General features: G+C 39.7%; 1 protein-coding gene across 2 annotated transcripts in view; it reads right to left on the reverse strand.

Moving 5' to 3' along the window:
• Positions 1–5,405, reverse strand: part of LOC308132071 (heterogeneous nuclear ribonucleoprotein C) — a 43,506-nt gene extending 38,101 nt beyond the window's left edge. For both annotated transcript variants that reach the window (XM_080499018.1, XM_080499017.1), the window contains exon 1: positions 5,185–5,405. In XM_080499018.1, coding sequence (XP_080355144.1) covers positions 5,185–5,206 — 22 coding nt within the window. In that variant the 5' untranslated portion in view covers positions 5,207–5,405. The remainder of the gene's footprint in view (positions 1–5,184) is intronic.
• Between the last annotated feature and the right edge of the window lie 7,503 nt (positions 5,406–12,908).

Here is a 12,908-nt window from a genome sequence, read left to right on the forward strand (position 1 = left end):
ATGAAAGATCTACCATGGTATCATTTATTTTAGCCATTAAAGCAAAGGTATATATATACAAGTAATACTTAAATCCATCGATGTTCACTGCTTTCTTTAGCAACAGCAACTGACAATCAATCGGGGAGCACGAAAACGTGAACCTTTCCTCAGATGTAATCGCTTCAGACGATGACGACCATTGTGTAAACCTGCCAGCCGTCAAAGTCCAAAGAAAACAAAAGCCAAACCTGAAGGTAATTTATCGCAAGAAGTGTGGGACTTAATATGTCCTTGATATCACTTTGTGGATATTTCTGCGTGTTGTCCACCGTAACAGACTGAAGTAAATGTCAAACGATATTGTGACAATGGCACAATTGTCTTGTTCTAGTTTGGCACCAGTTAAGCTGCTTAGGACTCTGTTGAATAGCTTATTAATTCCTGAAGACGGAGACTGAAGTGAACAAAATAACAAAAGGAGAAAAGTCCAACCCAATATTAATGTTGACAGTGGAAATTACAGAAATCACATGCAGTCCCTTCGCAGAAGGGTAGAATTAACTGAGGCATAAAGAGTAACATGAAGAAATCGAATCAGTTAATTGAACAAATAAAATGTTTGCTTTCATTCCGTAGTCTAGATAATAAAGAGAGGTTGGAAGTGATTGATCTCCCAAGTTTAACTTGTCATTACATTATGATATGTTATGTTGAATCTATAAAATAGAATCACAATCACAAGCTGCTCCACCTCTTAGTTACAAAAATAAGCATCACCCCAGTTTCAATTCAAAACCTACATTTTCCATTATACAAAGATGCAGAGCAGTTAATGAAATCAGTGGTATTGTACGTCTAATAAAAGTCAATTTTAAGTTAATGTTGTGAGAAGTAACCTAGTTGAACAGATAAAGACAGAAATGTGTAGTATTTGTAAAAACATTAATAACCAGAATAAATAAAAATGAAACCAGAAGGAGTTGATGCTACCAATATCTGATACTTTAGCTTTCATGGTTTTCTGTTTTGGATGTTTGTTAGATTTTTCCAACGAAAGGAACAACTCCTATAACTTTTCAGTTTTCTTTTTGTATTTACAGTCAATAATAAAACATTCAATAATCAAACAAAACAAAACAAAAGACACAACCTCAACATAAATGTGTAATGTAAACAACTCGGTGTATCTTCAAACTTTAAAGATTTAGATAACCGCAGTTGTTTTGTCACCAATTTATTACACCTAAGAGTTTTGAACCCATTTCCTGTTTTATGGGGAAGTTCACATTATGTATTGCAGCTTTGAGCAGGAACAGTAGAAAAAGAGGGAAAAGAAATGCACACAAGGAAACTGTGAATTTAAACACACTCAACATGTATTAGCTCGACCTCAATGTGGCACAAAGTCAGTATGTGATCAACTACAAGCAGGAATATTTTGGTAATTGTGTCTCAGTGACTTCTTATCCTTTTTGCCGTTTTATTGTTTGATTTTGCCAATTTAGTTTTTGTTGGTGTGGAGCTATGGATTTTGTCGGATTTTAATGCAAGTTCCAGAACAAAACCACATCAAGGTGGATAACCAGCTCTCACTTGGGTTATTTTTTTATGGATCTGAAATGTCAGTTTGAAAGTCTGAATCGTTCAATGGGACAGCTGTGTCATGTCTTAAATAACACATATGGTATCCTTAAAGGTATAGTAGAGGATTTTCTTCTTCCGGGTGGATCATCAAAATAACTGGTCCTCCCAATTGTCAATCATTCTGGTGATATATGACGTAAGCCCGTTGTACGTGCTCGTCCCTGCGCGCAGCTCACTCCACACGGTCCTCATCATGCCGGTGGCCGACCTGACGCATTATTCTCGGACATTTTTACACAGTTTTACCCCCTGTGGTGCAAATCTTCTTGTAAAGTGAGCTTATGTGAGCGATGCCGACTTATGACTTGTAAACAGAGCGTGCACGAGGAGAACTGGGCTCGTGCATGTCTCTCGCACGCGTTTTAGTAGGCGTTCCGTCTCGGGAGCAGGTACAGCGTTGCGCATGCGCATTTTTTTCAAACGGTGGAGAGGGCGGTTCTTTCCTAAAATTGCTGAAAATCCTCCTGTATACCTTTAAACACCTTATGTGGACAAATAGATCAGATTCAACGTGACACAACTGTAATATATTGAAAACGGTTACTTGCTTGTTGACTGATTAAACAGACGAGTTTAAAAGTCACGTCAGTTGGCAGTTATGCTTTGCTATAGCAACAGTTGTCAAAATCTGGAATCGATAACAGATAAAAGTAGGTCTGTTCTCGTGAAGATTAAGAATTTTTCATTTCTGATAGGTCTTTATCAATGTTAAACTCTCACTTGTGGTTTTTGAAGCATATTTCATTCCCTCCATGCATCTCTATTAAACCCACGACAAGCTGTGTCATAGAGATGTGTGTTCTAATGAACTTAATAGTTTTGCACGATAATTTATTGTTTTTATACCTCATAGAAAACGCTTACAAGATTTCAATTGCTCCCTTGTGGCCAAAATAATTTCTAGTTTGAAACAGTGGACAAGAAAACTGAAAATCTGGTAATTTGACAAAAAAAAAAAAAAAAAAAAACACACAGCAGTTTAATCTAACAGGCAACGATTTTATATATACATCTAAAAAAAAATTAATAAATAAAAAAATCAGAAGGTGACTGGAGGACACATGAAGGTCGCGTGCGTTTGGCATTACAGAGTTCTGAAGCATCAGCCTCTGCACAATCTGCAGTCTGTCACTGTGCTTTGTATCAGAGGATGTCAGGCTGGGAGCCAGGCAGCCGCTTCATGCAGAGCCAAAGTGAGAGCCAGCTTAATCACACTACCTGGAAACAAAATTACACAGCAACAATGCAGAAAGCCTTCCTTGCTCTGAATATCTAGAGGGGGGGGCAAAGGAAGGGCAAGTGCTTGTTGGATTTCCCTTCCAGGCATCAGTCGCCCTGCTGGAGTGTCCTTGAACTCTCCATCATCTTTAAGAAAGCTGAAGCTGCCTTGTATACACCGAGAGGTGTTTTGATATTTATTTATTTTTTTAACCTACAGACTTTAAAATCCAGTAAACCATCAAGACGTACACCATCTTTGCACTGAGTGAATTTGTGCACTTATTTTGTATTCACATTTTAGCATGTTGCCTAATCCACCCTCTGCAGATTATACAAACATTTGAGTTTGCCAACGCATGGGAGATGAGATAGATGATCAGATAAACCTGGAGATGGATTTAGTGTCTTCTGTCTTCGCACCAATTCCCTTTTGATTCTTTGATTTTCCACTTAATGGATTGAAACGGCATCCCAAAAATTTTCTGACGTGTTTTTCCCCCCAATTTAATTTAACATGCAAGTCGCTGGAGTAATTTCAACACGGATTATAAACTCTGATGATTGACTGATATGTTTGCTACTTTTCCCCTCATAATCAAATACCAATGTTTTGCATTCTGATTTCACACAAATTTGTTTTTCCCCCCGCAAATATTTCATCCAAAAAGTCAGCAGCAAAAGAAAAATTAAGGTATTTTTGTAACAACCATGGGAACAAGGACAGCTTTATTTATTTCATTTTAACAGATGAAGGGGCTTTGAGAGGCAGTTGAATGTCTTGCTGAAAAATTATGCTGCAGCAAGATAGTTTTCTCTTCCGCTTACATTGATTTTGTTTGTTGTATTGTACATTTCATCCATCAGTGTCATCTCTTTTGATGTAATTGATGCAGGCGGAGCTCGAACCTACAGCTTTTTGATCATCATAACTCAGACAGTAAGTCAAGATGAATCACTGTCTGCAATCAGGAAACCAAAACAGATGGAAAAACATAATTTTACCTTTTTTTTTTTTTTTAAACACATTTCGGTACAATTTCATTAAAATACTCAAACTTGCCAAAATGTTTTGTTGCACCTCTTTTATCTTGTAAAAATAATTATTTGATCATTTGGAAGATTTGTTACCACATTTTGTCTTTGTCTTTGATTTTTTTTTTTTTAAACTGATGTTTAAAACAATTCGTAGCTCAGGAAAGCATGCATGAGCTCCTGACATATGCACAGTTTTTTTAATGCGATTTAAAAAAAAATGTGTTAATGAATACATTACATATGAGGTGGTTTGTCAATGTGGATATAGCATACATGCCTCAAGCTGACGTACACCCACTCTTTACATCTTCAACTACTGCAGCTGACCTCAAATCAGGCTTGAAGCCAACTGGCAACCATGAAGCCTTAGTTTCCACTCTAATGGCAAAATGTGATATATAATGTGGATTAAAACCCCAAAAGAGTAAAAAAAAAAAAAAAAAGGAAAGATAGGAAAAGAGGAGTCTGAATGCCTAAAATACAGCTTGAATATGCAACACAGCAGTGAAACAGGAGGCAAACTAAAGCTCTATGCTTTAAGTTGAGGGCGATACAAGCACCAAGACCAGAACCTGAATACAGCGAACATCAAATACAGACAGACTGAGATGACTTTGAATTTCCCTTTGAAGTCTTTCAGCCTGTTCTGCTGAACTTGTCTTTGCTTTCTCAAGCGAAACGTCGTCGCTCTGGCAGCAGGCTGCAGTATATAAACTCGTGTTTAACTTAAGATGTATCTCCCCCCCTGCATGCTGATCCAACTGATCCAGGAGTGTTTATAAATACAGGCTTCGGTCCACAAGTTTGAAGACAAATATGCGTACGATCAATCATCGGAGACCGGGTTTTTTTTGTACAACATAATTGATCCTTTGGCAATTTCTTCCTTGCAGGCTCTCATGACATGGCCTGTGTGAGAAACTGACACCTCACACTTCCGATCTCAGAGTAAATCTGTCTCATCACGGTGTTTACATCACACAGCTCCAGGTCCACCCCCCACCCTGGATTTCCTCTCCCGGGTCAAATGTGTGTCTGCCTGGACAGTGACGGACAAAAAAAAAAAAAAAACAGCCTTGGTAATGCAAGTTGGAGAGAACCTGAGATGACAAAGACGAGCAAATACAAGGCGAGAGGTTTTGTTGGGCGAAAGGCTTAAAAAAAAAATGGCAGGAGTGAGCGAAGAGGAGACGGCGAAAAAGAAACACTGCTGCATGCCAACATCCGGTAACGCACGCGCGCGCGCGCACGCACACACACACGCGCACACACACACACACACCATGTATCCATTGTACTCACATCTCGGGCTGAAAAGGGTCATATCAGGGATGCCAAAGACCCAGAAGACTCAGACTTAGACCGTAAAACCGAGGATTTCTTTGCTTCTTTCTTGTGACTGTCTTCTTCAGTCGTCACACTCGGTGTGTGTGTGTGAGTGTGTGTGTGTGTGTGAGAGAGAGAGAGAGAGAGAGTGTGTGTGTGTGTTGTGTCGGTAGTTGGTGTGTGCAGGACGCGGCTCGGCTGGCTGCTGCCTGTGTGATACTACTGAGTCAGGGACAAACCAGCCAGAGAGGCACCAGTGGGATTCTACCAAGTGCGCTCCTGTGGCGGGGGTGGACGGGGGCGCACCGGGCTGTTCCATTAGCGGTAAAAAACCGACGGGAGGGGGGGCTCGGGGAGTGCGTGCAGCTGGTTCACTCTCAGCAACAGGAGCTTGGCGGGAGCTCAGGGCGTACAATTTCCAGCCAGGCAAAAGAGGAAGCTGTTCTGTTTATATATGTGTGTGTGAGAGAGAGAGAGATCCTGAAGACAGTCTTCACATGACATTGACACTAAAAGAGTAAGTAATATATAATACACACTGGACAGATCTCCAGGGCCAATCACACATATTCACACACACACACACACACACACACACACACACACACACACACACACACACACACACACACACACACACACTGAACAAAAATATAAACCGCAACCATTTGTTTTTGCTCACATTTTTTTCACGAGCTGAACTCAAAAGATCGAAAACATTTCCTATATACACAAAAGACCGATTTCTCTCAAATATTGCTCACAAATCTGTCTAAATTTGTGTTTGTGAGCACCTCTCCTTTTGCAGACATAATCCATCCCACCCCACAGGTGCAGCATATCAAGATGCTGATTAGGCAGCATGGTTATGACACAGGTGTGTCTTAAGCTAAGGTCGACCCGCCTACTTGCAAGTGCGCGCTGTCTATCTGCATTAACGTGGCCATAATTGGGGGGGTCACAGGTGAGTACAGCCGCCGTACAGATTTGGAGCACGCAGACACGCTGTAGCAATTTTCATGCGTGAGAAACTTTCGCGCGGGCCTTCGACAGCCAATGCGCACACAACGAAGTAATAAAAAAAAACAAAAAAACGCATGTTGATAAGTGAAATATATGTAACATTTCATTTCCAAGGACGAATGGTAAACATTAGCAGCTGTATCTCTGAAAACAAATAAGCTGTAAAGTTAAAACGCAGCTTCAAAAATGACAGATTTGAGTGATGCGTTCAGGTGCTCGTGAAACTGTCGGACACCCGACTTCCCGAGTTTGCATGGCTCAAGGGCGACGCTACATGCTTTTTCCGAATTATTGATTTAAAGGATTGGATTTCAAAGTATCTCTGTAAACGTGTAAAGACATGATTTAAATATGACTGATAGTCATTAGCGAGGTGGAACGGGTATGCCCAGTTTTGGGCTGGGGTGGTTGTCTTGTGCGCAAAGAAGACCGTTGTGAGAAACAAAGCCATATGATACTATACTAAATATATATATGCATATACGATATACATGAAATATATATCTTTTCATCAACAGTAATTCCTAGAAATGTATTCATTGCATCGGTCAAAAAATGCATCAAAAAATTTATCATGAAGATGAAAACAACACAAGTTGCTCTGGGTTGCTGGCATTTATTTGGAAATATAAAGACTGCTTTTAAAAAAAAAAATATGCGTCTGTGTGTGTATTAAATACATAACTATTTATCCGAGTTGACTGAAATGTTACAAATAATTCACTGATTACTAAGTATTCTATCTGGGATTCCTCTACCTGTAAAAACTCATGTTCATCGCACTTGCACGCACTTACAACATGCGAGTCAGTAAGGACAATGTACATGAGCAGTACGTATAAGTACGGCCTCCATAGGTGGGAATTGCACGGAGATCTGTCGTGCAGACCAAGTATTTACACCTTGCATTGACACACTCCCTCCCTGCTCTTGCCACTCCCTCCCCACGTTGTCCACTCTGAAATGTGTAGTTTGATCACACAGCACAATGCCACAGATGTCACAAGTTTTGAAGGGGCGTTCAATTGGCATGCTGACTGCAGGAATGTTCACCAGAGCTGTTGCCAGTGAATTGAATGTTCCGCTCGGTTTGCGATGTTCAGATTTATTGGTCCCAGACTAGGTCAGGGGCAATCACGGCCATATAAAACTATTTTTATATTCTAGGACTTGTCTGGGGTGGTCCCAGACTAAAATGTATTGACCACGTTTATGGTGGTCCAGGACTGCACAGGGCAAATTTATCAGTCGATGACGAATAGGAGTAATACACAAAGTCACATGACTGCTGCAGACTAACAATGGAGAAATTAGATGGGACAACCACTAAAAAAATAAAGTCTGCAAAGTCCCCTCCTCTCTGTTTGTAGAAAGCTGGATGACCCATGATTCTGATGTCCTGTCTAATCCTACAGAATCCATGAATCCATTCTGTTTGTGGCTTACTTCAGAGTTATCAGTTAACCTCACATGCATGATTTGTGTTTGTTTTGTGTTTATGATTGCACACTGGGGACATGCACACTCTCACACTGAGGAAACAAAAGTTTCTTTCCTCATCATTATGCCTAAAAGGGAAGTAAAGGGATTGAAAAGAGACAACGTCAGTATAATGGATGGACTGATGAGCATAAAATGTTAATACAGTACCTCATTGCAACACTGGGCCTAAATACTTTGTGGTAGGTGAGCTCCATGTAAACAAAGTCAGAAAGAAAATGAGGCTTTCATTACAAGTCAAGTAACATCATTATTATCACGCAACAGCAATTTTTCCATCACCGGAATCTTGATCATGATTAATATCGTATCTGGAAACACACCCTGCAGATGGCTTTTACATATTGCATACTGTGCATGCTGTCTAATCGCTGTTCCATTTTTGTTGTGCCGTAGTTGGAGAGAATACACCTGAGGGTGTTTAATCTTTCTTGCACCCAAGGAGGGGCTTTCATGTGGGTTTAATTAGCTTCTTTAACAACCAACACAGAGTAAGACTGGCTGCAAGCCAAACTTTAATCTTCGCCAACTCTAAAATGATTCTTACCTCTTTTCACACTACACTTAACCCAGGCATAGTTGCATTATTAAACTGTTAACCCTTAGATCACTGTGTTGTCAGTTGTGTGACAAGCAGCTGAATTAGCCCGGGGCCACACAAGCAATTGAGGTTCAATTGCACTACTTTACAAAATATACACTGAAGAGCAGTGTCTTTGTTTTATCATGAATTAAATATGTATTCATATTCACCAATCGTTTGAGTGCTTCCACCTAAAGAAATGTTAAGAAATGCGCGTGTGAATCTAACTTGGATCCAGCAACCATATAAGTCAGAGAATCATCTTAATTCAGCTTATAAAGCCACAATATCTAATATAAAAACTTAATGGCATTTGTTAAAAATATAAAAATTGAAATGAGTTCTTATTCATTAAATGGGATCAATGGTTGTATACACTTGTATATACTTTTCTTTTTACACAGGGAAGACTAATACAATAATCTCCTATGGTGCAAAAATTATATCCACTACAAGAAATATACCTGTGACTGTGGACACAATAATTAATTACACTTCAAACCACAATGAGTTACTGTAGTTCAGCCTATGATAAAATAATTTGCTTTAAAATAAAGTAATTTACACACATTGACATGCAGGTCATTTGGAGTGGCCAGCTTTTTAAAAAAATATTCTTATTATTACATTGCACGATTAGAATAAGTAGGGATTGCATCAACAAAAAAGTAGTTAACACTTAAAACTAAAGACTTATAACATGTTTTTTTTTAAGGATTAAATTATGATGTTAAATTACTTCTTAAATCGATTCAAAGGTTTTATAGTGTATGAGCTGGAATATTACTATAAAAGCCAGATGAAATATTTGAAAATGCGAAGTCAAACCTTGGAACCTCTGACTTTTCTATGTGTTTGTTGCAGTACAAAGAACATTTAGACGTATGCTAGTTTAAAATATTGCTTGAAATATGGTACCTTTTGCCGATCGAGTCGCACATAAATCACAAAATATGTGCACCTTGATTAATCTTGAAAATAACTCGTGTGGCTTTGTTCATGATACATTTGATGCAGTCTTATTTTTACCTGCATCTGACAGCTTCACTTGAAGTGTTGTGAAGTTTCTGGGCCAGGCAGCATTGTGTGGAATACAGCTCAGACTGTGACCAGTGCTAAAACTGAAGGCCAGACCTGCACTGTTTCACTGGGCTTTTTTTAATTTATTTATTTTAAACTTAGTATTTCAGACATGTCTGCTTCTAGACAGTTTTCTATTCGAATGTCCAAAAACACTAACTATACAGTCCTGCTTGATTTGAAAATTAGAGTATAATCACCTCTAAGTACAGACAATGAAGGAAAATTAAGGTTTAGCTCATGAACAACTAAAAGGTGCAAAGTGAAATCCTCTTTGAACAGTGATTCTCTTCTAACTTCTGTTGGGTTTGAATGTCTGTCACCTATATCTGCACCATTAACAGTCGCCGTTTTAGGAGTTTTTCCCACGGCGTTGCAAAAGGAATTTGCAGAAGTGTCCAATTTGTGATGGTAAAGTGGAAGTACAGCAGGCAAGATTTTTTTTAAAGGATTAATAGTCAACCAATATATGCTTAGATCAAAAAACATAGTGAATATGTTTTTGTTGAGCTAACAGTGAAGTCTGCGTTTTCTTCTACAGAGTTGAAATGAACAATATAAAACTCTATTGTTCTCTGTCAACAGGAAATACGTGAGAATTATCTGAAAGGAAAATAACCAGCATTAATGTTTAACAGCACTGTTTCAAAACTATTGAATTTACTTTGAGAGTTGGTCTTTATGTGTTTGCTCATAGTGTTCTTGTCTGTCGGGGACGCTATATCGTGGAATGTGTACCATCTCTAAGAATTAGTCTGTGCTGTTTGTTGTCCCTGGTCTCTGTGAGCGACCAGAGGAACTAACAAGAGAAACAGAGGAGGGAGTGCAGGGTGAGAGAGGGACAGCGGGGAGGTAAAAGGGTGGTGAAGCAGAACTCGGCTTGACACACCTCAGTGATCTAACTCACCTAAATAGAGACAGCAGAGGGGGGGAGAGAGAGAGAGACAGAGAGCAAGAGAGGATCTCTTTAATTACTGTAAATACCATAATAAATAAGGGCAGAACAAAATAGAGGAAGAAGGTCCTCGGTTTCAGTCAAGGTTGAGCAATGACGCTTAACTGTGCTGAGTTTGCATGTTTCCCTCTGCACGTGTACGGTAGTCTGATTCAGGTCGTCCGGTTTCCTCCCAGCAGTCCCAATACATGCACTGACTCTAAATTCTCCATCGGTGTGAATGTGCGTGGGATTGTCTTGTCTCTGTGTGTTTACCCGGTGATGGATGGGTGACCTGTCCGGTGTGTTGCCTGCTTTCGCGATCGGCTCCGTAAACTAAATAAATAAACTGAGGGCAGCAGAAAACAGAAAAGCCACTGAAACACCTCACAGGCAAAATGTGTCCACAAGCAGCTTTTGAAACAAACTGAACGTAAGCATTTTTTTTTTTTAATGAAAATGTGTTCACAACACAATAAAGTGGAGCAGCATTCAAGTTCTGTTTATTCACACAGAGTCGTGTGCAAGATAAAGTGTTACTGTAATACACCCACATGTATTATTGTTGAAAGTTAGCTCGGCCTGCAGAAGGAGATTTGTTTTAGCTGACATCCTCAAGCTGTGCTTAGCCAACTGACAAATTGACCACATAGCGGAGCATATGCTGCAGGCTATATACTGGTGATGAACTCTCATAAGGATGCAGGCAGCCATGCTGATGTTTAGCAGTCACATTGTAATGACAGAACAAAAGCACAATGCAACTTTTTACAATTTGAGTAAAAAACCTGGTGTTGGGAGAAAAACCTAATTATGTACTCATAAGTAATATTCTTCCTTTGTCACATTGATACTGAAGCCAGTAACTTGCGGTTCCTAAATGTACATTTATAGACAGAAAACAGCTGAATTTGAAGGATTGAATCATGTGAACCACCAATTGCTGTTAATTGATGGTATTGATTTTTTTTTCTTTACTGTTTTTTTTGTTTTTGTTTGGCAGCTCTGTTAAACTGAATATTTTGTAGATGCAGTTGCGGGGCAGAAGGAGGAGATGCACACCTCTGAGAAAAATCGCGAAGGGAGCCGGGGAGATGTTTGATGTAATGGTGGAAGAGGCAGGGGAGAGGGTGAGATGGAAGCAGAAGATCCTCTGAAGAGAACAGCTATGGTGGGATACATCCTTGGAAGGTAGCCAGTCCATCACAGCGCAACACAGACAGAAAATTCTCCCTGCAACATTGATCGTCTGTATCCTGTCTTACAACTGCAGACAACACTTTCAGTACGAGAGTATATTTTGCAAACGTGGAAGAAAGGCCATTTTGAAGAGAAAATGTGAGCAAGTTTATTTGCACCTATGAGGATTTACATTTTTATGCTTTTATGAGTAGGTTTGATGTTTTCTTACACCGTTATGACAACGTTGGCAGGAAGCACAGTGTTTACATAACTGGCTGCTAGACTATCTGACATTTATAGTTGAATTTCTGCTGACCTGGTAAAAATGTAAGTGTAATATTCACTCTGTTTTTGTTCTGTTTTTGTCTCTATGAAGCCTGGGGGAAATATCCTGCTCTCATCAGCTCTCAATGCTCCGATGTGTTTACCAGCCAGGTATCTGACTTCATCTACTTGCCTTGTGGCATTAAGCAGGTACTGTAGTCTGGGTTTTTATAGCTCTCTTTTTTCCCCCCACTAAAGCGGATCCCTGCTGTGGCCTGAAGTCAGGCTCTAGCGAGAGTGAAACCAAGACCGAGTGAAACAGTTTGAAAGTTTCTGGCCAGACTGATAAAAAAAAAAGAAAGCGCTGGAACTCATGAGAGTGGTTGTTAAAACTGTGAGGGAGCGGATTTGAGCGATGACTCTATACAAGTTCCTTTCACTGTTTTCGTACTGCAGTTTATTGTCTTCTTGAAGCAAATCACTATTAAAGCTTAACGTTGATGCATATGAGGATGGCAAAAGTGGTGTCGGAGTTGGCTCTCTTGATTCACAGCAACAATATATCTAGTTTTCTTTAGGTAGAAAAGTTCACAAACATACGTATAAGCTTTATTTTTTTGACTCTCTTTCCCAAAAATGTTAGTGTGTCTATTTGTCTGTATCTCAGTGTTTGCTGTGGAATGGACTAGTGAACCTTTTCATGGTGTACCTACCTCCTATATAAGATGGATGGAGAGATGGATTCTGCATTTTGTAACTATCAAGTCTAGTGATATTACCCATTTCTATACCTCATTTTGATTTATCTTCATGAGATGATGTGGAATAAACACGGCTGCACACACCCTTCTCTCCTGATTAGCCACTCTGTTGGCACCCAGACAGACAGAGCAGAGCACCAGCATCCACTGAATATCAGTGTTCATCGAGGTATCACTGTATCTTGACATGATAATCTTCTTTTTAAATGCACCACTGCTCGCTTACCGCCCCCCCCCCCCCCATCACAGAGCACCACAGACAGCTCATACATTATAATTGAGTGCCTTTTTCTCTTTCCTTTCCCCATCTTTCACTACGTCACACCCACTGACTCTCCCCACACATCCTCTCGCCATTCTTTGTAGCCCGTGT

This window comes from Blennius ocellaris (genome assembly GCF_963422515.1).
Source record: "Blennius ocellaris genome assembly, chromosome: 1".
In the NCBI taxonomy this organism is placed as follows: domain Eukaryota; kingdom Metazoa; phylum Chordata; class Actinopteri; order Blenniiformes; family Blenniidae; genus Blennius; species Blennius ocellaris.